This window comes from Pelodiscus sinensis, chromosome 8 (genome assembly GCF_052426305.1).
Source record: "Pelodiscus sinensis isolate ZL-2025 chromosome 8, ASM5242630v1, whole genome shotgun sequence".
NCBI classification, from domain to species: Eukaryota; Metazoa; Chordata; order Testudines; family Trionychidae; genus Pelodiscus; species Pelodiscus sinensis.
Window position 1 is genome coordinate 3,795,258 of NC_143059.1, and position 25,232 is coordinate 3,820,489.

The 25,232-nt window shown below is 46.4% G+C and overlaps 2 protein-coding genes across 5 annotated transcripts in view; both read right to left on the reverse strand.

Annotated features, from left to right (window-relative positions):
• Positions 1–2,108: 2,108 nt before the first annotated feature.
• Positions 2,109–11,214, reverse strand: LOC102463015 (cytochrome P450 2H2). Its single transcript, XM_075935714.2, has 9 exons — positions 10,984–11,214; positions 8,738–8,900; positions 8,125–8,274; positions 7,614–7,774; positions 6,678–6,854; positions 4,621–4,762; positions 3,949–4,136; positions 3,077–3,218; positions 2,109–2,863 (listed from the first exon to the last, which is right to left on the reverse strand). Exons 1-9 carry the CDS (start codon positions 11,161–11,163, stop codon positions 2,682–2,684), a joined length of 1,485 nt encoding a protein of 494 aa, XP_075791829.2. The 5' UTR covers positions 11,164–11,214; the 3' UTR covers positions 2,109–2,681.
• Positions 11,215–13,632: 2,418 nt separating this feature from the next.
• The window catches only part of MARCHF8 (membrane associated ring-CH-type finger 8), a 112,142-nt gene continuing 100,542 nt past the window's right edge, over positions 13,633–25,232 (reverse strand). For all 4 annotated transcript variants that reach the window (XM_075935710.2, XM_089780025.1, XM_075935713.2 and 1 more), the window contains 2 exons: positions 22,302–22,449; positions 13,633–18,579 (listed from right to left, as the gene is read on the reverse strand). In XM_075935710.2, the coding sequence (XP_075791825.1) occupies positions 18,275–18,579; positions 22,302–22,449 (453 nt within the window). In that variant the 3' untranslated portion in view covers positions 13,633–18,274. The remainder of the gene's footprint in view (positions 18,580–22,301; positions 22,450–25,232) is intronic.

A 25,232-nucleotide genomic window follows, 5' to 3' on the forward strand; every position in this document is an offset into this window, starting at 1 on the left:
ACCTCCCTTCCATCTTCTCCACGAGAGCCACCAGCTCATTGAACGTTGCGGGGTCATTCTGGCCAACCCCACTCCCGTAGGTCTGGAGGTAACCCCCTCACATACCTCTCAAGGACAATCACCTTGGTAATCTTCTTGGGGCTGTAGATGTCAGGCCGCAGCCATTTCCGGGCCAGATGGATCAGATCAAACAGTTGAGCTGTGGATGCTCGGTCATGCCAATATTTCCATTCGTGGAATCTCTTGGCTCTCACCGTGGCTATGAACCCTGCCCGTTACAGGATCTCTGCTTTCAACTGGGAATAGTTGGACGCGGCTTCGTCTGCCATGTCGAGGTACGCCTTCTGGGCTTCCCCACTCAGGAAAAGGGCTAAAATGCTGTTCCACTGAGCTTGGGGCCAGTCCTCCCACAAAACTGTCCTTTCAAAGGCCAAAAGGCAGGCCTCCACATCAGCATCTCCTGTCATTTTTTGTAAGTAACAATTGGTCTGTAACAGTGGGGCCTCATCATGACTATGTACCTGGACCACCAGGACTTTCAGCTGGTTCACCACCTCCTGCAGGGTGGCTCTGTCCCGGGGCTGCCTGGCTCATCAACAGCTGGTTGGTTTCTGGTTGGAGCCGTACTGACGCCTGCTGGGCAGCTGCATGCACCCAGATAGCCTCCTATTGGGCGGCCGTGGCCTGCACCAGCGCCTTCACCAGGTCCTCTATTTGTACTTCTCCTTTAAGGGGTCAAGTTGGCCAGACTTAGGGTCCCTGTGAGGCCTCACAGCAAAATATCCCACTGCTGACACCATGTGTAGCAAGGGCCCCTCTGCAGCAGCTCTCTGGCCTGACCCTGCCACATTACATACACAAATGAGATACACAGTCCAGCAGATTGTAACATTCAAATGGCTAGGTTACATGAAGCATTTTGTTCCAAGCATCTTGGAATTCTGCATATTTGTATCCATAAACCAGTTTCATAAAGTGATAGGGGAAATGCCACACTGGCTACCTGCGCAGAGCCAAGGCACAGCATGGAGGGGACACATGCATACAACCGAACATTATCAATATTTGACAGATTCGAGGTACTTGTCAACACACCACATGGGTGACATCTGATGCTAGATGAGAGCACGGTTATAGAAGGGTTATAATGCCCAACTAAGAAATGTCTGTGAAAAAGTTTGAATTAAGGCTTTACAACAATTGTAGAGCACCATGTGTTATAATGTGGATATTCTACAGAGCCTGTGTTGGGTTCACTTTTTCTCTTTGAACTGTCTAATGATGTACAATGAGGTATCCTCTAATATTTTCCATTCATGTCAGGAATACATTTTGTCATGTGCACTGAGGCATGTGCAGATGGGCACCGCCAATAGAAAAACACCCTGCCGGAAGTGGGCAGCTGGAGGCACTCTGCCAATCACCCTGGGCGGCACCTGAATCTTCCCTGGGTGGCTGACCAAGCGCTCAGCCTACCGGGAATACTGCTGTACAATTCTCCTTCTCAGTGTAAAATGTCACACAATGAGGTGGGTTCATCACTGAGGAGGCAGAGCAAAGGTAAGGGTTGTTTTTATGAAGGGATTTACAGGAGCTGAGCAGGTACTTTGTGAACGAAGCCAGGGAGAGGGACATGTACTCCGTGCGCAGAGGCAGCAGGGTCCATGACTTGATGCTGAGGGCGCGTCTAGACTGCCCGCAGCTTTCGAAAGATATGCAACTTTGACGCACATTTGAAAATCTTTTTCCCATCCCGTTTTCAGAAGTTTTTTTTTTTTTTTTTTTTTTAAACCAAAACAATCTAGCTGTGGTTCTTTAGGGGAAAAAACCCTTTTCAAAACAACCCTTCTTCCTAAAAAAAATGAGGGTTCTTTGAAAAAAGGGATTTTTTCGAAAGAACCGTGTCTAGACTGCTTTTTTTTCCCGAAAAAAAAACTCTTCCAAAAAAGGAATCAGAAGATATGCAAATTTGCGCCACATTTGCATATCTTCTTTCGAATGCTGCGGGCAATCTAGATATACCCTGATCAAGTGCCTCACCTGCAGTGACTTGTACAGCTGTGATAAGGATGTAAATTGAATAAACACAAAGGAGCATGGGAGTGAGCTGGAGGAATAAGAAAAATCTTTATTAAGTGAAAGTTTAATAGGTCATAGTTAATAGTTTAATAGACCATCATTGAAATTACATGAACAACAAGGGAAGGAGAATGCTAGGTCAGCCCACTAATTCAGAAACGTGTCACATCGCAGCAGAACGTCCAATCACAGGCATTACATCGTCACAGTTAGCTCTGATTGGCTGATCAGAGCTCAAGAGCTGGACAGTGTAACTAGCCCCTTGTAAAAGAAAGCAGCTTTCGTGGCTGTCGAAAGAAGTCTCCAGCATTGCCAACTGCATCACAACTGAACTGAAAACATATCCAGCTTATGTCAAGAGCAGAGTCACACCGGTGCTCATTTGAGAACACTGCTGGGTTCATGCCTTCAGAGTCAAACAGGTAGTTATTATTTGGTATTGCACTTAATTTTGATAAATCACAGTTGCTTAAAAAACAGGTTATTTATCTGGCTGGTTTAAGACAAGGAGTTCATTTGTGTCACTGCGCTAACGAGACCAAGATCACAGACAATCAGATTCCTGCACCTGTCTAGGACACTAAGGTGGCTTTTCACGGTCTCTATCGAGGCAAAACACAGAGCCGGTATGGTTTTGGTGCAAATATCACAGGACTTGGGATCGAAGTTACATCAATGTCTTTGGGGTCAATGAGAGGTTTCAAGGTAAAATTCTGCAAAATCACTGTCAGGACCAAAAAGAGCTCCATCCTAGCCAGCCCCTCTCCCACGCATATTCGTTTCCCTGCAACGAAAAAGGAATTTTGAAGATGCAGAAGATCTTTCTTTGCAACCTACTTTAAATACTGTTACAAAGGATGTGAGATACAATATATATATATTTTTTTTGCTTAAGGGATAGCCCGAAAATGCTCTGCAAACTACAATTTGAGGACTCTTTGTATACTCAAGACAAAGCTAAGAAAGAATGGTCTGGAAACTGAAATAAATATTTTACCTGCAGAAAAAGGCATGAAGAAGTCACTCTTCTTAAAAGCACCATTTTCATCCAAAAAATGTCCTGGGTTAAATTGCTCTGGGTTTGGGAATTCCTTGCTGTCACGTAGGACTGATTCCAGAGATGGGAATACTGTAGTGCCCTGGTTTAGTAAGCACAGATAAAGAAAGTGTAAGTGGCTAGAGTCCACAGGGAAAACTCTCCAGAATTCACTGAGCTGGCCAGCAAGACACATTTTTCTTTCCTTCATGCCCTTTTGCATCCCCTGGAAGTTCATGCCTTCAGCCAGAAGTAGAAACACTCTAATCCCATGAGAAAAGGTAACCCCACCAAACCGCAGCCCACCTGGAACAATGAGCCCCTGGAATCTCATTGGAAAGTCGGAAATATTTGATGCATCTTTCCGCCCATTGTCGGAAGCATTTGAATTTCCCTTGTCTTTATAATTTACTCATCACACCAATCATTTCCTCATAACTAACAGCAACATAATAATGCTGAAAATGCCCTATACTGCTCAAAGTGAAACTCATTGGCAAGCTAGGCCCTGAGTTGTGGGGCATATTAACACCTCAGTACGTCTAAAGCTTGATGAGGATGGAACCACTCCAGAAACTGACCCTAGAAGAGGACTACCTGACACTCTACCTGACGTCAATTCCATATCTAAAAAGGTCAACATGGTTCTAAACCTTTCTTCTGGAAGGGCAGTTCAGCCTGCAGAACACAGGGTTCTTCATGCCAGTCAAAACTGGAAAATTGTTGGTAATTGTGAAAAAAACACCTGCCACGTTCCAAACATTTCTACTGTGAATACTTCAAAAGGGAAAAGATAGAAAATCTGGATTTTTCAGAGAAACATTAGTACGAACCTTGGGGATAACATATTCTCTGAAGCGAACGTCTTTGGTCACTGCGTGTGGGAGGCTGAAGGGGACCAGGTTAACAAATCTCTGGATCTCATGGATCACGGCATCTGTGTAGGGCATCTGGCTTCTGTCCACCATGCAGGGGCTTCGGTTTCGGCCAATCACACGGTCAATCTCTTCGTGAACTTTCTCTGTATCCAAATTAACGATGTTCACTATAAAGCTAAAGACCAGGATTTTCGTACTTTCTGACACATTGCCAGACATACACAGGTCTAATATTGGGACTATCGCAAAACTGTTTTGGATTTCCCAGAAGCTACTGTACATGGTATCTAGGAGAAAGGACCAACAATGTACCTATAGCACGGTGATACTATAGCACAGAGCACAGTGTCATGGTATCGCTAGTCCACATAAGCTGCTAAGCAAAGGATTGAGACATAAGATTCCACCCCAGTGGAAACAATGATCCTCGGAGGCAGCTCGTGAGGTAAGAATTAGCACTGGGCTGGTCATCCACTGACCAGCCTACACCGTGGTGAGATGCACCACCTGCAGCCGAAGCTAGATTTGATCTGGTGACTAGAGGGCCAGGGGTCTGACATCCCTGGAGACCTGCAATCCCCTCATTTCCCCAAATCTAAAAATGGTGTGCGTCTCTCTGGGTGGTACCTTCTACGTCTGGGTATTTCAGAAGCAGCAGCAATCCGTGTCTCAGGGTGGTGCTGGTGGTCCCTGTTCCAGCCAGGAATAAATCTATCGTGCTTCTTACCAAGTTATCAGTGTTAAAAACCGACTGGCCGTTCTGTCGTTCCTGAAGAGAGTTTTGTTAGAGTTGTTTGATCACCAGGGGAAGACGGTCACACAGGCCCAACCCCTCATCTTCTCCCTGCTCTGTGACCCATCTGGTGTCTTTATGAAAATCCTTCACCAAAACCAGGCTCCAGCCCTGACCATTGCAGTAGCACTGTGAGCACAGATTTTGGGGGCATATTGCAAGGGAAATCTGTGATCTTTGTAAGAGAGGAGAACTGGTTCATCTGAAGAACTGGGCTGTGCCCACGAAAGCTCGTGATACCGTCCACGTGTCTTGCTAGTCTCTAAGGTGCTCCTTGTTTTTACGTTTTCCCCGTTACAGACTAACATGGCCACCCCTCTGAGACTTCTGGAGCATTTCAGGTTAGTTTCCATCTGTATTTCTAACTGCTCACATTACACTTCTGGCTGCTTTCCTTTGCTTTCCTATTTTGTTCACCTTAGAAGCACGACTGGCTGGAAAACCTAGAACTAGAGAGGAAACCAAATATTTCTAAGTCATTTTTATCCTGGGAGCCCAATAGAGTCAGTTTGATAGAATCATAGAATACTAGAACTGGAAGGGACCTCGAGAGGTCATTGAGTCCAGTCCCCTGCTCTCCTGGCAGGACCAAATACTGTCTAGACCGTGCACCAAAGGAAGCAAAATCCCCACTGAAATACCTGGCTACCTGCTGACCCAGGGATGCCCTGATGGAATGCCCAAGAGGCTGCTGTTGCACAATACTGCAGGGGATTTGCAGAACGTGTTTCTAAATTAAGCTGGTAGTAGGAAAATAGGTCTGTAGGTGCGGGCAAAGGCTGCCATTTGCAACTGCTTTCTTGTGCTAATCCCACTGATGCTAACACAGCAGTAAAAGCGCCTCTGTCCACTCACTTACTAAAAATACGTTCAGGTGCTCTGTGCTTATAAGACATGTCTATGCTGAATTTTAAAAAAAAACAAAAAAAACAATTGTTCTCCTTGGCCTCTGAGGACAGGGCAAGATGCAATGGGTTTAAATTGCAGCAAGGGAGGTTTAGGTTGGACATTAGGAAAAACTTCCTAATTAACTGTTAGGGTGGTCAAACACTGGAATAAATTGCCCACGGGGATTGTGGAGTCTCCATTCCTGGAGATATTTAAGAACAGGTTAGACAGACACCTGTCAGGGATGATCTAGCTGAGCCATGGCCAATCTACGACTCACAAGCCGCACGGGGCTCTTTCCCCCCTCCCCAAAGTGTGGCTCCTGAAGCTGCCCCTGTGCCCCTGAAAATGGCCCCCTGCTGCCTGTGCTCATCACAGTAGGGGAGCCATCTTGCGCGGCCATTCAAAATGGATTTTTCAAGACAGTGGTGGCCAGCAGGAGCCTGATATGGCCAAAAAAAAGCCTGTAACTGCATTTATTAAAAGGGGCAGCCCCATTTTTTCCCCCTGAACAACCAAATGTGGCTGGGGGTTTGGGGCAGTCTTTTTTTTTTTTGGACAACTTTCCTTCCCCCTGGCTCATTGCGCTATAGGCACACACATTTTGGCTCTTTGTCTATAACAGGTTGGCCACCTCTGATCTAGATACTGCTTGGTCCTGCCATGGAGGCAGGGGACTGGACTCGATGGCCTCCCAAGGTCCCTTCCAATTCCAGTGTTCTAGGATTCTATGATTCATACCGAACAGCTGTGAGGGCTTTGTGACATCACAAAGAAGGAGCGTCTCATCGATGAGAGAAGGAAGAATTGGTGTTAGTTATGGATCAAGATATTGGCCTGTCTTACCCTCTGGGGTATTCCCATCAGCATTGCTCACACAAACGAGATAAGCAGGTTGGGGCTATTAGAACGTACATCCCAGGTTCACAAAGCAGGTCTTCTTTCAGAGATAGAAATATCCAGGATAGGCAGAGTCCATCCCACATCTGATGCCCTCACATACCTCTTCCATTTTGATGAGGAATGCATCGATGAAGTCCCGAGGGCAGCTGGGATCCAGAGACTCCTTGTGCATCTTAATTATCTCTCGAACAAAACTAATGAGCTCCTGAGAATTTTTAAGTATCTTCTTGTGAGGGCCCGGAAGGTAAGACATAAAAGTTGGGAAAAAATTGTACACCTATAATGATGGAAGGAAAAGCACCTCGTGACTGATCTGGACACAACAAATAATCACTGTGTTTACCCAACCGACTCAATGATGACACAACAATAAAATAGTTCTGTGCTATCTTCATGCCCAAAAGTAACCTGAAGAACTTTGCAAGCATCACTGACTCATTCTATTCCATATACACGTATTTCCTCCAATAAACTGCAGCCTTGTTTGGATTTAGCCATTCAAATAAACTGTTACTTCCAACACAAAGACATCCCCATGCTTGGGCATGGTCTGGACTAGATGACCAGTGATTTTGACTGAGTTATGCCAGCAGATCATTTACACAGGGTCATGCATTTGTGAGGTTTTCTGCAATGTAGGTGCTGGGTAGCTGTGTCTCGAAAATGAAAAGGCGTTTGCATTGCAGGTGGGGAATACGAGCATATTCAGGTAGCCCATTGTGAATCTAAATGAACTGTAATTGTCTGGACTCTCATCTTTTAATTGGCAATTTCCTGGATTTTTACCAATTGTGCTGGAACAGGGCGTCCTTGAGCAAACGTAATTCAGAGCCAATGAATTGTTTTTGTGGGAATTTAAATAATACCAAGAAACAAGTTTGAGGCTGGGTTTGGTAGGCAGCCGAACAAGAACAGGAACATTATGGAAAACGGAGATAACAATCATTTAAGGAAAATGAACAGTAAAAGAAAAAAAAAAATCTCTCCCCCTTCCCTAGTTACAAAGAAGAAGAGCGGAAGAAACTCCTGAACACACCTGTACCAGAACAGACCTGAAGAGATCATTGTTTTCCTCTAGGAGATTAATTAAAGTCAGAAATTTCTGATCTTCATAGTCAAACCGATCCCCAAAGACGATAGAGCAGATGACATTGGAGACGGTGTGCGTGAGGCAGATGGTAGGGTCAAAGGGCTGCCCTGGAGCAAAAGAAAACCAGAGTTCAGTGTTTAATTCAGTATATTCACCATGAGCCGCACAGCCACTGGGAAGTTCTGGATCTTGTGGCCCCAGGACAAAAAGGTGGTATCTAATATTCATGTGGGGGGGGGGGGGGAGCGGGGGAGGGAAGAGAATAAAAGCTCCCTGGCACTAGGGGCATTTTGGGCGGATAGAAAAGGCCCCTGGTGGACGGAGGGTCTGAGAGGATAGGAAAAGCCCATGGTGACATATGTACCACTAATGGCTGGAGTTACAAGATGGCTGAACCAAAGTCAATATCCCAGACAGAGAAAAACAAAAGTCTTTAGCTGACTCTGCGAATCCCCACCGTGCGTGTTTCTTAGCCTTTCCACTAGAAAACGGGCTTCCTCTTGGATTCGCATCTCAATGCTCTTCTTCCCCATCCCAAAATTTCTCAGGGTGGTGAGGGCAAATCGGCGAAGGTGCTTCCACTGCTCCCCGTTGCTGAAAACAATGCCTGGAAACAGGAGGAGACAGGAATGAGGTGGGAGGAGGAACGGGACAGACTCAATTGCCCCAGTTTTCTAACCGAAGGAAAGAGTGGTCATTGAAAGATTCACCATGAACTCAGACATGGTTGCATTGATGTTCTGCTAGAGATCCTACCTGACGCTGATATGTATTTGCAGCAAAACCCTGCACCTCGATCTCTTTGCTGTTAATAGCAATTATGAACTGGCAAACAATCCCATTAGCGGTCATGCCTTATGACCACATTTTGTTCTCTGGCACAGCGTAAATGGTCACAGCAACTAGAGCGGGACCATGTAAAAAATCTGAAATACACTGAGACGTACAGAGGGGTCTAAAGTTAGACTCCTTCAAAGACCAGGACTAAATGGAGGACCAGCTGTCTTCTCGATCATCATCTCCATACCAGAGAACAGCCGAGCGACATGCCGCAGCACCTAGACACGTACCTGTTCCTTTGGCCAGCACGTCTGCTAGTGGCAGTTTTCCTCTTCCACTGAAATCCTCCCCTTGATCTATTAGAGCTTCCTTCACAGCCTCATGCCCACACAGTATCACAATCCGCTCCGAGCCAAAGCTTAGTGTGAAAACAGGGCCGTACTTCGCACTGATCTGTAAACAAGTAACACAAAGGACCAATCCCTTTTTACTATAGCCACGTAAGTAAGAACGTGAGCAGATCTCATTACTCCTAAAAAGGGAAGTAAGCGACTAAGTCCAAAATAGATACCTGCGATCCCCCACACTTACCTCTCTAGGCCAGTGGTTCTCACACTCATCATGCCCCCTTTCTTTGTGTCTGGGGTTTTTATGGCCACCCCCATAAATGCATAGACCCCATCCAACTCTGAAGCCACAGCAGAGCAGTAGCCGCTGCTGGCTTGTGCCCAGCTCTGAAAGCAGCGCCGCACCGACCGAGAAGAAAGGGCGGCACTGTGACAGGGATATTCATCGATATAGTAAGCGTTTGTCCCACATTGGTACCCTTACCGGCAGCTGCTGCCAACTCCTGGGGCTGACAGCCAGACCCAGACCCCCACATCCCAGTGTGGTATTGGCAGGGGGCAGGAAAGAGAGCCCGAGGCCTGGTGATGGGGCTCTAGGTGTCCCCTTTATTGCTGACAGCCAGAGTTTTAACTCCCCCAAACACCTCTCCCCTGACATTGCTTAGTGGGGATGGCATTCACTTGGGGTGTGGGACAGTCGGTTTTAACTCCGCCACCCCGTACGTAACGTAATGAAGGGATCTGAAACTGGGTCTCCCCAATCTTTGCCCTAAAGCACCACACTAGAGGGTGTTCTGGGGCAGGGCCCTTTACCTCTTGGGTCTGCCTCACCCTGGGATACAGAGTCGGTCTCTCCCTCTGGAGCAGCAGCCAAGACTTGGCAAGTCCCCCCGAGCACTGGACCTGAGTTCCCCCATCAGGCCCTTCACCCCTGTCCGTGCACAGGGAGAAGAGGGGAGCCCTTCCACTGTCATGTCGGCATCTCCCCCAGGGAGGGCTATGCCAACTTGACAGAGCAGAGCCACGGTCCAGGCGTGACTCTTGTCTGGTGAAAAGGGCGAAGTCTCATTAGATCCGTTTTACACATGGGAAACACACTAAGAATCGGTGTGGCTTCCCCAGGAATCAGTGACGGAGCTGTGACTAGAACCCAGGGCCGCTGACTGCCAGGTCCCTGCCTAACCCACTAGACTGCCCTCCCCATTGCAGGAGAGCCTGTACAGTCGGCAGCACGTCTCAGGGGGCGTGTTTTGGCTTCCCCGAGAAAATAAAAACAACATGTTGCCAGGAAGAGGTTGTATCTAACCTTCCAGATGAAATATTGTTAGAAAAGAACAGGCGGCGTGTACTTGCTCCATCTCAGAACCCCCGGGGATGCGAGCGAGCAACACGCTAACTACAGGTTCACCTTTCTATCGTAGTCAGTCTGTAGATACACTTACCAATTAGAGCACCCCTTTAAACCTGATTTAGTAACGTGAACACCCACAGAATGCGCAATCATAATCCTGTGATGAATACGATACCCGCCCGTTTACAGTTTTATAGTTGATGTAGATCGTTCTCAGATCACAAAACTCCTTGAATCAGCAATTTACAAGGGAGATGTGACCCAAACGCCTGCTTCAGAGCAAACGGGAATGGATAAGGGGGTAAGGAAGATCACACTGTTAACACATAGAGCATTCATTCAAAGTTACAGCTATCCTGAGCAAGTAGGGAAGGAGGGATCAAAACAAGTCTGTAAGTCAATAGAAGCAAGGTCTGACTGGGCCATGCCCCGTTACCATGGTCACAACCACCACGGCCTCTGATTTAACCATTAGTCTGCCCAACCAATCTTTCTTGCCCAACCAAGTCAGACACAGATAGGGATCAAACATTCAGGCTATGTCTATGTATGCGGCAGAACGTCTGATGCGCAAGAGGGGTTTTTTTCACAAGAAGAACAGTGCAGACTGCTCCCCTTGCACAAAATGGCGGCTCATTAGGTATGCAAGTGAGGTGTCGCAATATTAATTGCCAGACCTCATTTGCATATCTTCTTGCTCAAGGATGCGCAATGTAGACGTAACCTTGGTCTTCAATACCGGTTGCGCAATCCCCAGAAACGTCAGTGCTCTCTTTCCCCGGGCTCTGCTTTGCACCCACCTGAGCCACAGCCGTGGATATGGAGAAGACGCCCTTACCTTATGTATTGAGTCAGGCACGTTTTTCAAATTCAGCTGCAGGGCATTTCCGATGAAGGGAAAAGCCACAGGGCCGGGCGGCAGCTTCCCACTTCCAGACGTCTTCCTCCGTACTGAAAAGAAGAGAAGGCAAGAGACACAAATGACCAGGAACACCGTGGTTGCTCCCAGCGGTTCCATTGTCGCGAGTAGCAACAGCTCTTGGGTCTGACCAGGGAATATTTTATACGTCAGAGCCCACACTTTATATATTGTGCCTGCAAAACAGACAGTGGCAAGCAAATAGCCAATAGCGGCTCTCAATTCTTCTGAGTCAACAAGTTTATCTAGGGCCAACAAAGTTTACTAGATACTGACAAACTAGGAATGAACTCCATTTGACTGTGTTTGCGCCTTGCATTCTCCCTAATGCAGCACAAATATTAATCATCATGGGAAAGCTTCAGTGCCCACGAAGTCATCGCCCTCTGTCAGCAAGTATCCTGGGAGACCTGGTGCCAACTGAAGCATAGATTAAGGCTGGAGAATGGTACACAGCTGGGGTAAACGGGGCTGGTGCACACCTGTCTCCCACTCCTGTCAGCCCTGCTCTGAACTTGGTTAGCCCCTGGTCTCACTCCTAGGCCTACCTGAGGTACCAGTGAGAGAAGCATAAAGCTTCACTGCCTGAGACAGGTGCTAAGTGTGTTTGATACTGCCAGAGGGAGGGGCAGAAGCTGCCAATACCAGGGTCTTTATCCTGGGGGAGGGCTAGAAGCTGCCCTTCCCTCCTGCCCCTCCCCCCAGAACCTCTTGCAGGGGTCTCTAAAAGTCCCTTCTGAGAGTCAGAGATCTGTGGCAGAGAATCTACCAACCACAAAGTTACTTAAGGCTTATTTACAGATTTCATCTTCAGCTAAGTATCGGTTAGCTACTGCTGTAGACGTTGTACATTAACATCGGACTGTGCTGCATATAATGTATTGCTCCATGTATTGAACAGTGGCAATCTTCTTTCCAGAAGCCCTTTGCTCAATGCACAGTAATGCACACTGGAAACCATAATCCCAGCTCCACTTATGAAATGACAGGGTCTTGCCACTCCGAAGAGAAAGACAGTGGAGTCACTGTGGAGAGTTCTCTGAAAACACCCACTCAGGGCGCAGCGACAGTCAAAAAGCAAACTGGCTATTCGAAGTCATTAAAAAAGGATAGGGAATAAGACAAAGTATCATATGTAACCTGTATAAATCCACCGTTCCCCCACATCTTGAAAATTAATCTCATCCAAGGTGGCCTGTAGGGTGGAAAAACAGATTTAAAACGAGAAGAGTATTTGTGGCCACTGGCTGTAGGACAGCCGTCAGCCGTGTTCTATCCGGCACGCGCTCCATTGTGGGTGTGGAAGCAGGGCGGGAGAGGTGCATTTTCTCTGTTTTTTCAGTGCTTTTGGATTCAGCGAGGAAGGTGCAGAGCTGGAGAGCATTGTAGGGATGCACTAGTCAGACACAATTTTTCTTGGGGGTGAGAGGTGGTTTAAGAGACAGTGTTCGGGGATTCCCCATGGGCTGTTTTGGAGCTCACGGCACCTGCATCTGCCTTGCTCACAGAGCCCTCTGGCGGCCCAGGTTTCCCTCAGAAATGTGCAGCGTGTCGTCAGTGATCTAAACGTGGTCTCACATTGCCCTCTAGAGGCCCCTACCTCAGACTGTCCCCAGACACAGAGCTCCCAGTCATACCCGCGGTTTTGCCCCTGCATCTGTAGTGCAAATTCACATCCATTTGGCAGGTCACGTCATTTTTAGGAAACTCATCTGAAGGGCAGCCTCCTTCGCCTCCTGCAGGCTTGGACTCAGCTTCCTTTAAGGGATGCTCCTGGACTGGGCTCCACATGAAGAGGAGCAGGGGCAGGCCTCGTCTCTCCTTGTCTGAGGAACGCGCTGAGGCGTAGGTGGAGCTAGCGATGTGGGCATTAATCAATGCCCTGAAAACAGATATCAGACAAGATCACAAAGAAAAAACAGTTTCTTGCCATTTTAACCAGAAAGGACACTCTCTCAATGACTTAACCACCTGCATTCTGCTACAAAGACCTTTTACATCTGCACTTGAAAGGGAATCCGCTGAACTGTCATTCATGTTAAAATTTGACACTCTCCAAAAAGGAATGAACAAACACTCAAACTATCTTACCCATTACCAAGATAGCTTCCCCAATTATCACCTCTAATACCATTAACTCACAAACATCCCACTCTCCCCACCTCTAATATCATCAATTCACAGACACTTACCTTCCTTCCCCCCCACCCCGCATCGCCCTCCTGTTCTGAAATGTGATTTGTCCTTTTCATATGTGTTCATTTTTTTTAATTGTATCCTTTGGTATGTATGGTTGTGACTATTTTCTTCCACTATTTGATCTGAGGAAGTGGGTCTGGCCCACGAAAGCTCATCATCTAATAAACCATCTTGTTAGTCTTTAAAGTGCTACATTGTCTTGCATTTTGCTTCAGCTACCCCAGACTAACACGGCTACATTTCTATCTCTATACGCAGATCAGGTATTTTTTCCCCATATGAAACCATATATGCAATCCATGAAAAGCTCATCATTTCTGATGACCGGGCCTCTGTTTTCTTTGCAAAAACCCCACAATTTTCTACCAATTACTTTTTATAGAAATGCTTTATTGCTGCAGTCAATAATCCTGCATCTCACAGCACAAATAACCAATTACAGTTTAAGAAACTAATAATAATAATAATAATAATAATTCTGCAAGTGGTAATACTGAGAAAAGATGAACATACAGAAAAGGATACAAAACTATACATTTAAGTTACTAGAAATGTACGAAGTAACTAAAAAAAAAAAATCTGCAGAATTGTAAAGTGTCCTGTATAAACTATACAACACATGCCAGTGTAAAGTTGATTAACAGTATACAATTACCTATGTACAAACGTTTTATCTAAATACAAGATCACCTGCAATTTTTAACAATTATCTTCTATACAAAGACTTTCTAGTTTTCGGTTCTTCATTGCAATATACAGATGTTGCAATATTTCAAACTGAACAGTATTCATAATAATAAACCACAAATAAAAGCTCTTATTTAAAAAAATTTGTCTTGCATATCTAGGATAATGCTGTGAAAATCCAGCCAGCAACGTCTTGGCTCTTGGATTTTCCCCTTACTGTATTGGAGTATTAGAGATGGGCCTGCATTGGAACCACAGTTCCAAGCACACCTAAACTAGTGGTGGGAAGGAGAGAAGAGTTCATGTCTGTGGCTGCCCTTCATGGCTAGGCCCATTCTCTACCAACTAAGAAACTGGATCTCAAAACCCTTTGACTTTAGGAGACTCTGGATCCAGAGCCTACTTTGAACCCAGACCAGGGCAGTTGGGTAAAGGAGTAAAACTCCTGCCCTTTCCTGCAGGGCACTTTTAGTGTTCCCAGCCCTGCATACCCCAAGAGCAGGAGGGAGGAGAGTAGGAGGAGCCAATGGCCCAAGAAAAGGAGCCAAAATGGTGAGCTATTGGGGAGAGAAATGTAAGGAAGGAGATGAGTCTCCTTCACAACCACTATCCAAGGGCTCCTCCAGGAGCGTTACGCAGCCGACTGCCCTTCACGGGCTCAGTCAATTCTTGTGAATTGTCCCTCGTCAAGCAACGCCCTGAATCGGAGCTCCAGGAATGTGTGGCTCCGGGCCCGGAGCCAAAGTTTGCAGGCCCATTTCTCCTGAGCAAATCTCACCCCCCTCCCAAAAGGGTCAGTTTAGGAGAATCCTGAGACTTCGGGGTTTAAAACATGAAAATATGATAAAGGTGATCAGCCTTCTTGAACGCACGTTTATAATTCTAACCTAATGTGTCTTTGTGATCCTGCTGGCATATTGCATAGGATGCCACAGGGAGATTTTCCTTGGCATAGCCTGACATTTTCTGGACAGGAGTTAGTAAGATGTTGGTGGGAGGGCTTTCTAGTAGATTGTAATTCAGAGTGTTTCTATTATGCAGAGAGCAATCAGCACAATAGTCTATGGATAATGCTGTCGTCGTTAAATTAAGCATCCGTTCTCTTCAACTCAAATTCTGCACTCACTTGCACCTCTGCAGGCCCATTGACTTCAGTGGGGATGCACAGAAGAAAGAGAAGACTGAATTCTGCCGTAGTTTTGCTGATAATTTGCAAGTTTGTCATGTAAGCTGAGCTTGGAATATGCATTTTGATGGTGAATGGTCATTATCATGAGCCAAATCTAGGGAGAATGACATTACGACTCCTTAGAACCAGGGTGAAAGCCGTGCAGTAGTTGAGATTAGCGGTTGGATGGCTGCAACTGATCCATGGAACTTCCTTAACAAAGGGTGATAAAGTACCATTTAGACTTGCTTATGCCACAAGATGGCACTGTGGTAAAGAAGGAAAATGATGTTTCAGAGGGCTTGGCAGGAAAGCATCAACATGAGACACATCATCTGGATGGGTGAAAAGCAGTAAGATACAAATTAAAGGCCTGATTCTGTGGCCCAGACTCTTAGCAGCAGTCGTACAGATTTCCATGGGACCACACGAGGGTTATTTACACCAGTAATGGTTGAAATGTCAGGCCCTTATTCTGCTTATAAAGAAGAGCTGGGGAAAAGGCCGTGGATGCTGATGGGATGGTTAAGAATCTCATGTGAATTCTCTCTCGGCCTGTTTCAATGAGGAAGTATTTATTTGTAAGACAAGATAGGGAAGGGTCGTCTTTATTATACGCCGGCGGGCACATCCCAAGCAACAGTATCAAACTAAGTCTAGGAATGTTTCTCAAAGGCTCCTGAATCAGATGAAACTGCCACACACAGCACCACCCTGGAGATGACTCTATATGTTAATTGGTAACCCTGGCAGCCTTGCCTGTATAAACATTTAATAAGAACTCGACGAAGGCATGTAAAACCTGGTATTTAACCCACCTGAGTAGATTTGCTGAACCTGTTCACCAAACATAAAAATAGCATGGGATCCGGATTCTGGTGAACAGAACGTGGACACTGACAGGGCGTTGGGAGGGAGGGAGCTCAGAAACGGCCCGAATAATTGCACTTTAGAATGTGGCAGACATGAGCAATCGCTTCTGCATGCATGAGGAGAGAAGGGCTGCTGCCTAGATGGTGGAAGGGAGGGTTTTCGCCTGCCTGTACTGACCCTGTATGGAACGCCATGGCAACCCATCACAGCAACAGACGTCCAAGCCAGTGCAGCTTAAGAGACTGTCCAGAGGCCTGTGATGTTTAAAGCATCCCAAGAACAGGGTGCAGGTTATTAACAAAGACCAAGGCCAGTAGTCTTCACACACACACACACACACACACACACACACACACACACACACACACACACACACACACACACGAAACCAATGGTTGACGTACTCTTAGCTTCCTCCTTCCTTTACCTCAAATCCACAAATTTTTATCAAAAGATCAAGATAGACATGTAATAAATGTCACATTCTAAGAAAAAAATCTTCTTATCTGCTCCTCTTCTTTTCCAGGGCCCAGCATTTTCACTGGGCCAACCCTTGCTCGTTGGGAGTTTGCCTGAGATAGGATTGAGCAAACCCTGGATAAAGCTTTGGGATTTGGTCCAATATTTCAAAAGGTCCAGTGCAACTCATAGACTTTAAGGTCAGAAGGGACCATTATGATCATCTAGTCTGACCCTCTGCACAATGCAGGCCACAGAATCTCACCCACCCACTCCTGGAATAATTCTCTCACCTGTATCTCAGATATAACTCCCATTACTGTCAACAAAAACATTCTCATTGATTTTATTTGGAAGTTGGATTGGACCTGAATAGAGCAAGTCAGCGCTTAAACTAGAAATCTCATGCAATATCTTTTAATGATGACTTTTCCACTTCAGTGATGCTGGCACTATGGTCTGGTTTACTGAAGTCCAGACTCTAGACAAACAGCACCGTAAGTTGGCTCCAGTTGTAAGAATAAATCCCTAAGAAAACTCATGTAACTTTCAAACATTTGGACAGCTCTACCCAGCACTCTTCACCCTGACTCCATACGTGTTCCTCTTTCCATCAAGCAGTTCATACAATGAGCCAGTCATAGATTTAAAACAAACCAATTAAAATCACTCGACCCAAGGAATATATAAAAATTTGGGCTTAAAACAGGAAGGCAGCCATGGAGAAACTGGAGACCCTGCAGACACCCTGTGAGTTCTCAACATCCCTCTTCAAGTCATCAAATTCTCGGGTGATACACACACAACACCGCATTAACAGCAGCAAACCAACTACAGCTGTATTAATTTTCCCCCCTCCCGAAGAGCTCACATTTTACCAAAAAGTATGAAAGCCCCTTTGCCAGTAGTTGGAATGATAGGTTACATCAGGGGTACGTGCAGGTCTGTCAACTCTATAGTTGATTTAAAACAACTAAATCCTAAAACCCCCTTAACTGAACCCTGGAACCATTACATATTACAACAAACATTTGTACCCCCCCCTGCTCTCCATTTACAAGTCACAAGTGCAATAGTCTTTGAAAAAGTTGCTCCTGAAAGAACCCTCCCTCCCCCAAGAAGCAGAGTTTTTAGTGTTATGCTTGAGTGTGTTGGAAACCACATAAGATTTTTATAAGGCAAGAGGTTTCAAATCTAATAGGGTGGAAGTGAATCAAGAGTGAGTATTACAAAGGGATCTTTTGAAATGAGACATTCTTTCAAGTTTCATTCTCATTGGACATGTATATTACAAAATAAAGACTTTTAAAAGTGCCATATGCTTTGTGAGTCCTTTATGTAAAGCATAATCGTATAGCTACTGCCTACGAGAAATGTTAGAGGCAGTGTTAGCAGTAGGTTAGATTCTAGGGCTCCCGTTCCCCTCTCTCAGCTGGTCCTCAATGTCTGAAGCCATCTTCTCATCAAGGCTTGCGTGATCTCACATGGGATAGTTTGGAGGGAGCAGACTTTGAAAAAGAAGCCAACTCTCGAAAGCCGAGGGTGGTTCACATTGGACTTGCCGTATTCTGACACCCCGCCTCTTCCAGTGAAGCCCCCTGTGTCTCTTTGTACAGGCCAGTCTGAGACAAGAAACATCGAGAGGTATAGTACCATGATAACATACTGACACGTGTCAGGGGGATAAAAAACGTTAAAAAAAATTAATCCGCCAGCACTGGGCTGTTAGCCGATTTTAAAAAGGTAGAGCAGTCTGCAGTAAACAATGATGCTTCAGATCTTCAGAAACCAACAGAAACCCACCCGCTCCTGAGCCCCCAAAGATCAGACGTGAAGAATTTCTGCACCACAGTCTTCAGCCTCCGTGTAACGTGAAGAGTTTGTATCTGAATGGTGGACCCCAAGCATCTCTTTGTGTTCAAGATTTGGCTCCATCAGAGCAGGTTTTTCAAAGATACCCTTCTTGCTAGTTTCGGGACAGTTCTGCACGTATATCACTCGGTTATAAGCCTTCAGTCTCTTCCACAGTTGGACGTAGACTTTGCACTGGACATACATGAACAGGAGTCCTCCAGTGAAGCCAATGGCCACAACCACCAGCTTAGTCCAAAATGGCCACTCTAGAATCCCTGGAGGAAAGGAAAGGAAAGAACCACGTTACTGTTAGTTACGCTGCACTTCCAAGGAGCAGCACGGAGTAAGTCACAATCAGAAACTCACATTTTGGCTGAGGATTTGGGTTAAAATCCAGGGCAGGGCCTGTAAGGGATCAAACTGATGTGACCACTCATGGGCTCCTTTATTATTATTAAGCTGCCAGAGACATTGCAGGGCTTTTTACAGACAAGGTAAGTCAGGTGCCTGACTTGCGCAGAGAACAGTCCAATTCTCAAAGTGTGCCGGGTGCAAGCCTGGTAGGCAGTTCTCTTCACAAATACACCGGGTCTCTTTAACGCAAACAGTCCTTGTTTTGCCAACAGCTACCATCTGGTTTCTGAAAGCTTGTCACTTCCAATGAACAGGTCTGTTCCCACTCAACCCCTCTACCCCAAGCCCCTGCTTTAACTGTGAACATCCCACTGGGAGCACAGGGTGTGAGCTGCAGCTTGCAAGCAGTTCAGTCTCTCCTGCCCACTCTGATCACACTACATACGGATGCACGGGCTTTGAGGTTGGAAGGGACCGGCTAGACTGGCTTCAGGCCTAGCACAGGCCAGACCGCTCCACCGAGCGATCCTGACACCCGAACCTGGAGTCAAACTCCAGCATCTCTTTCAGAAAGAGACTCCCCACCTGGATTTAAAGGCAGTAAATGACGGAGAACGTGCCACATCCCTTGCTAAGCATTCTGTCGCTGTTAACGTGCAGTATTCTCAGTACGCTTATCGGTGTGAATGAGTCCCAGTGACTGTCCAGAACTTTGCTAGCCAGAGAGACCATTAGGACTGGATACCTTAGAATCATAGAGCTGGAAGAGACCTCAGGAGATCATCAAGTCCAGCCCCCTGCCCAAGGCAGGACCAATCCCAACTAAATCAACCCAGCCAGGGCTTTGTCAAGCTGAGACTTAAACACCTGTAGGGATGGAGATTCCACCACCTCCCTAGGTAACCCAGCCCAGCGCTTCTTCACCCTCTTAGTGAAATAGTTTTTCCTAATATCCCACCTAGACCTCCCCCACTGCAACTTGAGACCATTACTCCTTGTTCTGCCATCTGTCACTACCGAGAACAGCCTCTCTCCATCCTCTTTGGAACCTCCCTTCAGGAAGTTGAAGGCTGCTATCAAATCCCCCCTCACTCTTCTCTTCTGCAGACTAAACAAACCGAAATCTCTCAGTCTCTCCTCACAGGTCATGTGCTCCAGCCCCCTAATCATTTTGGTCGCCCTCCACTGGACCCTCTCCAGGGCGTCCACATCCCTTCTATAGTGCGGGTGGGGGCCCCAGAATTGGACACAATATTCCAGATGTGACCTCAACTAATATCCACAACCTTCTCCAGCCTCGGTCCTTTACATACCAAACCTCTCCACTATTAGCTGGCCAGGGGCATTGCAGGAAAGATAATGACACCAGGCTGATCCATTCAGTGTCAAGATCCATCATTAGCCATGTTCTAACAAACCCATGGCCTCCTAGGATGCCTTATTGGCCACTGGGTTGCACACACGTGACCACTCAGAACTGCTGAGCAGTAGCAGGGATAGAGGGATCCCCTGCCAGCTGATTACAGATGAAAACCCATTAGTGGCTAGCAGTATAGGATCTATGCCACACAGCTGAGCCATTCCAATGATGAGATTGTTCATTTCTTCTCAATTCTGAAACTGAATATAGTACTAAGTGCTAAATATTCCTGCTGCTCCTATGTACACTCATCTAAAAATCTCTCTGAAATGACCCAAAGGCTATAAAGGTTGGAAAGCCCGTGCTTTCATAAGCCTATCGATCCCTTACAGTAAAAGGCTACCAATTTTCACTATGCCCATAGAGGATGCGGTCAGATGGGAGAGGGACTTGATGCTTTCATTCAAAGCAGCCTCTTCACTGAGCAAAAATCAAGTACAATCAAACTAGCACTGAAAATGGAAAGTGACAGTAAGTCAATGAAATGTATATTTTGATGAGCGGCTGTACTCTGAAAAGAGACCATGTAAAAATGACTGTGAGCTTCCAGGTTTATTGGCGCTCAATTATTCCCACAGCAAATGTGCTTTGCTGCCAAGTAAAAACTGCAGGCTTTTTCTGTTAGCTCACCCTTCAAATGCAACTTGAGATGTAAGAGCTAGGGTACGTCTACACAGCAGCGTTATTTCATGATAACATAGTCTGCGTCTACAGTACAAGCAGTGATTTTGACATTTGACATTATTTGAGCTCGAGGCCATCTTACTCCAACTCCTGTAACCCTCGTTTCACGAGGAGCAAGAGAAGTTGGAGGAAAAGTGTTCTTCCTCGGACTTCCTGCTGTGTAAACAGCGCCACAAGCTGAAATAAGCTATTTCGACTTAAGCGATGCAATTGATGGAGTTGTATCTCGGCTTTAGCCTTGCTGTTAGACATGCCCTTAGGCTGGCTCATGTATCACCACCAGTAAATTCTGTCCTTAGCAACACCTGTGTCAACCTATTGTCTTACTGACGGGGACTTGAATACACAATTCTCTTAGGGTACGTGTACATTGCACACTTATTTTGAAATAGGCTATTCCGGAATAGTTATTCCAAAGTAGCTTCTTTCGAAATAGCACGTCTACATTTGGGAGGCCTGCCTCGGACTCGTTTTGAGGCTTCCCTGCAATGTAGAAGTGCTATCTCGATTTAGAGCCCCAGGAGGCACTGGGAAGGAATAAGTCAGAATGGCCCTGGGGAGGGGCTATTTTGAAATAGCTGTAGTGGAGCAGCTACACACGCCTTATTTTGAAATAACTATTTTGGAATAGGCGTTATTCCTCAGAATGAGGTTCTCAGTACTAACTCTTCAGGGCTAATGGAATGAACAGCAGCAAACACTTAGGCTTTGTCTACACTGGAGGTGCTGTACCAGTTTAAAATCAGATTTAGTTAAAACAGTGCAACTCACTCTTCTATTAGTTTACATCTGGTTAGACTGGCTTCGCTCACACCTATACATTTTAGTGGTGCAAATGTCACCAGTAAGCCAGGTTTAAATTGACTTAAGAATTAGGAATGCTAAATTTCAGTTAATTGACTAGTCGTTTAACCTCATGAATTCTTAGCAGATATTCGACTATTCTATAGTCCCCGGGGGTGGGGCCGGCAGCCATTGCACTCTGGCTCCTCTCCCGAGGAGCCCCCTGCCACTCTGTGCTGCTGCCTCGGATACAGAGGCAGCAGCCCGGGGTGGCAGCAGCTCCTATCATGGGGGGCGGGGAGTGGCGAGCTCCTGGATCTGGCGCAAGTAGGAACTGATCTGGGCTGCCCGCCTCCCTACCTCCTAATACACTTTAAATGCAAAGCCGCAGTGGGGTAGGTCCCAGACGTAGTGCGAGGCAAGACTGAGCCAGGCTGCTGGCCAGCCTGCTAAAAAATGTACTGCTGGCTGGGGAGGAAATGTGTGGAATCCATAGCATTAACCTATACGCCTATGCTTATCAGTTAGTCGATTGATCAACTACACTATTACATCCCTATTAAGAATGCCCCAACACAACGTTGCACTAGTTTAACTAACTTGGTTTAGAGTCCCACCAGTACTCAGAATGATGGAGCCTCAGGCTTGCTTTTAATTCCTAAAGCCTGACGGTTGAACAAGAACATCCTCTTGCTCCACCAACGGGCCTCTCTGCGTCAAGTCGCTGGCATAAGAAATACAAGCCAAGTCACATACCAGTAGTCTGTCCCTGTTTAATCTCTTCCGCAGTCCGGTCTATGAGGACGTACAGAGACCACACCACGCAGGTGATGGCGATGATATGGAATGTTACAGAGCACATGATCTTCCTCCTCTCACTGGCCGTCATCTGCAACTTCTCCCACTAGCAAGAAATCCAGAAAGCAGAGCAAAGGTTAGAGGCTGAAAGCAACACTGGGGGACACACTGGACAGAAGCTGCTTTCCACACAGAAGCAATTTCTTTTTAGAGGTCGCGACGTGATGTAGTTGCTTCAACCTACTAGCCCACGTACTAGGATCCATGTCCAAGCAGTGGTGACCCTCGGGGTTCTCCCTTGTGGCTTTTGGCCCCGATCAGCCAGCAGAGGAGCAGATCTTTAATGATCAATCTCTTTGCTGGGCACGAGGGAGCTGCCCATGCCTTATTTACCCGCACACACTCTGCTTGTGGCAGTGTGGGGCAGCCAAAATGAAGCATGCTGACTGAGAGGTGGAGGGCAACAGCAAGCGTGCCTGGTAAAATGGTTCAGGTGCTCGGAAAGGTTTGGCATCCCTCACACAAACACGCAGCTATAAAAATGAATGGCTGAGCCGCCGGTCAATGTGCGTCACACGTCTGTCTCTGAACCCAAGCTACAGAAGGGTCGAGTATGTTACAGCCCCCTTGTTGAGTCTGACCTGAATACACGCTGTGGGAGCTGATGCTTTTCGATCTAGACGTCGTCAGTTTGATCCCTGCTGCGTGCGCTACGTTATTTGATCAAACAAGGAAAGTTGCCACCTGTGTTTTATATTCAAGCGTATTAATGTGGAAGCACATTTCCTCTACGAATAACCGGTCCAGACAAATAGATGAAGTATCACCTGAAATCCCCAGATTACTGATCTGTCAATGAATCTCTTATAGGCCCATCAGAAACCACAACATTCTGGCCATTACTAAGCAGGAAGGATGCAGAAAAATTAAGGCAATTTTACAGATCGTTACCAGCTACTGGGAATCACTCGAAAAAAGGCTTTTATTTTTGATGCATTTGAAAATGGGTTTTGCATTTCAGTCTCATAAATCCTGCACACACTTTCTCTATGTACACTGCGGGCCTTGGTCTGGTCCCCGTTACAGCTCTCCAAGCCCAATGGGTTGCGTCTGACAATGTCGTTTGGCCTCCAGAGCTTTTTCAGAAAAGGAAGAGTAATACAGTATGAATCCAGCAAGGAAAACCCATTGGCCCAATGCATCTGAGCAGCGGAACCAAGAACCTACATTCCACAGGAGACGCAGGAATGGAGCATCATGGGAGATGTAGTCCAGTTAGGAAGCCCAACCCACAGAAGAGAATAAGGAGCTCCCAACTACACCTCCCATGGGGCACCTTGGCAGCATTTCCAAATCAAAATATTCTGATGTTTGGCTAAACTACTTCAGGTTCCGAAATTCTCCCAAAAATCCATGTTTTCCTGTGGACTTGCAGTGACATCTGGGATGGTAAGGTTGGTTCTTATACTAAATAGCAAGCACCTATGTTACTGCTTGGCCTTTTCTTGTTCACAGTGCCCAGCTACAGGCTGCTTTCTTCCGACTGACAGGATACGATATGGGGAGTTGAGAACGAGGTGTCAATTTGCTTGCAATTTTAACCTGAAGACTGACTAGCTTCTGTTTTGAAGGACTAGTTCCATTTTGTTAGTGGGGTTCCCCTGTTTATGGTTCTGTCCCAATTATTTCCGGTGCTTGGCTTCTCCGCAATAGATTAATTTTTCAGAAATGACTGGATTTGGGGTGCTTTCCTTTTTTGGGTGCCCCAGGAGGTAGGCCTCACCGGGACCAGACGTTAAGAACAATGGTGAGCATCCATTCAACGAGTTCCAAATTGGGCACCAAACCACTCGCCAGTACATTCATTTAGGCGATTGTGTTTTTACCTGCTTTTTTCCCCTCCCCTTTTTGATTCTTCTCTTTGGGGCCCTATGTCAGGGATGACCAAAGTGTGACCTGCCGGCTCAGCAGCGTCCCGGATGAGCTACAATGCAGCTCAGAGCTCACTTTCTCTGTAACGAGGAGGTGCGGCTGATGGAAATGAGAAGTCCCCCCCACTCGGGTCTCCCTTGTGATCTGAGATGTCCATGATCGCAACAGCATCATGCTGATGTATTTTGCAAACTGCACTTCTGTATTAAAGATGAAGGCGGCTGAACTTTGCTCCATTTTCTGCACATTGGTGCGGACTTTGGGATGCTGGCCAACAGGGCCCCCTCTGTCTCAGGTACCACAGCCCCTTAAACAGCCCCTCTATCCCAGGCCATGCCCCTCACTACACTCTGTCCCCCCACATGCCCTCCCCCATTCTACCTCTCTCCCCAAGCCCCCACCCCTCCTTGCCTGAGCAATGCCGAGTTTTCAGCACTGCTGCCGGCTCCCATGCTGCCCAAGCCCCCTGCCCTCTGAAGCAGAGGCAGGGCAGAGTGGAAGAGGGCTGCCCAGACTTTGCAACCCCTGCAGGTGCAATTTGCCAGGGCTCATATTTCCTGTCCAGAAGTCCTGATGGTGAGCACCAGCTGCCCTTGAAAGACAGAGGTATCTGCGGGAGGAACATGGACACAAGAGAACAATGGACACATCCCTTGTGCTGTAAGGTAGGTCAGTGGGTGCAGAGATGGCAGACGTCCTTTAAGAACAGCACTGGAAGTAGTAAAATATATCTGTATGATCAGTACCCCTCACCCCAACCCCAAAATGTGTTTCTGGGTAAATTTTATTGCACTGTAAATGAGATTTTTGGTTTAGAAAATTCTTTGCTACATTATTATTTTTTTTACGTAACCAAACTTCAGTGGAATCATTTTACAAATATGAAAACTTCATAGCCTAAAATTCCCAAATTTTCAAGAAAATTTGTGAACTGCATGGATAACAGTACAGCCAAAT

Bases quoted from the DNA above. Each gene is read 5' to 3' on its own strand.
- LOC102463015 (XM_075935714.2), bottom strand. From the start codon at position 11,163: ATGGAACCGCTGGGAGCAACCACGGTGTTCCTGGTCATTTGTGTCTCT. The intron at 6,855-7,613 runs GTGTGTTCAGGA...CCATCATTATAG, and splicing joins TCAGGTCTGTTCTGGTACAG to GTGTACAATTTTTTCCCAAC. The intron at 4,763-6,677 runs GTATGTGAGGGC...AACTCTCTTCAG, and splicing joins TCCTCATCAAAATGGAAGAG to GAACGACAGAACGGCCAGTC.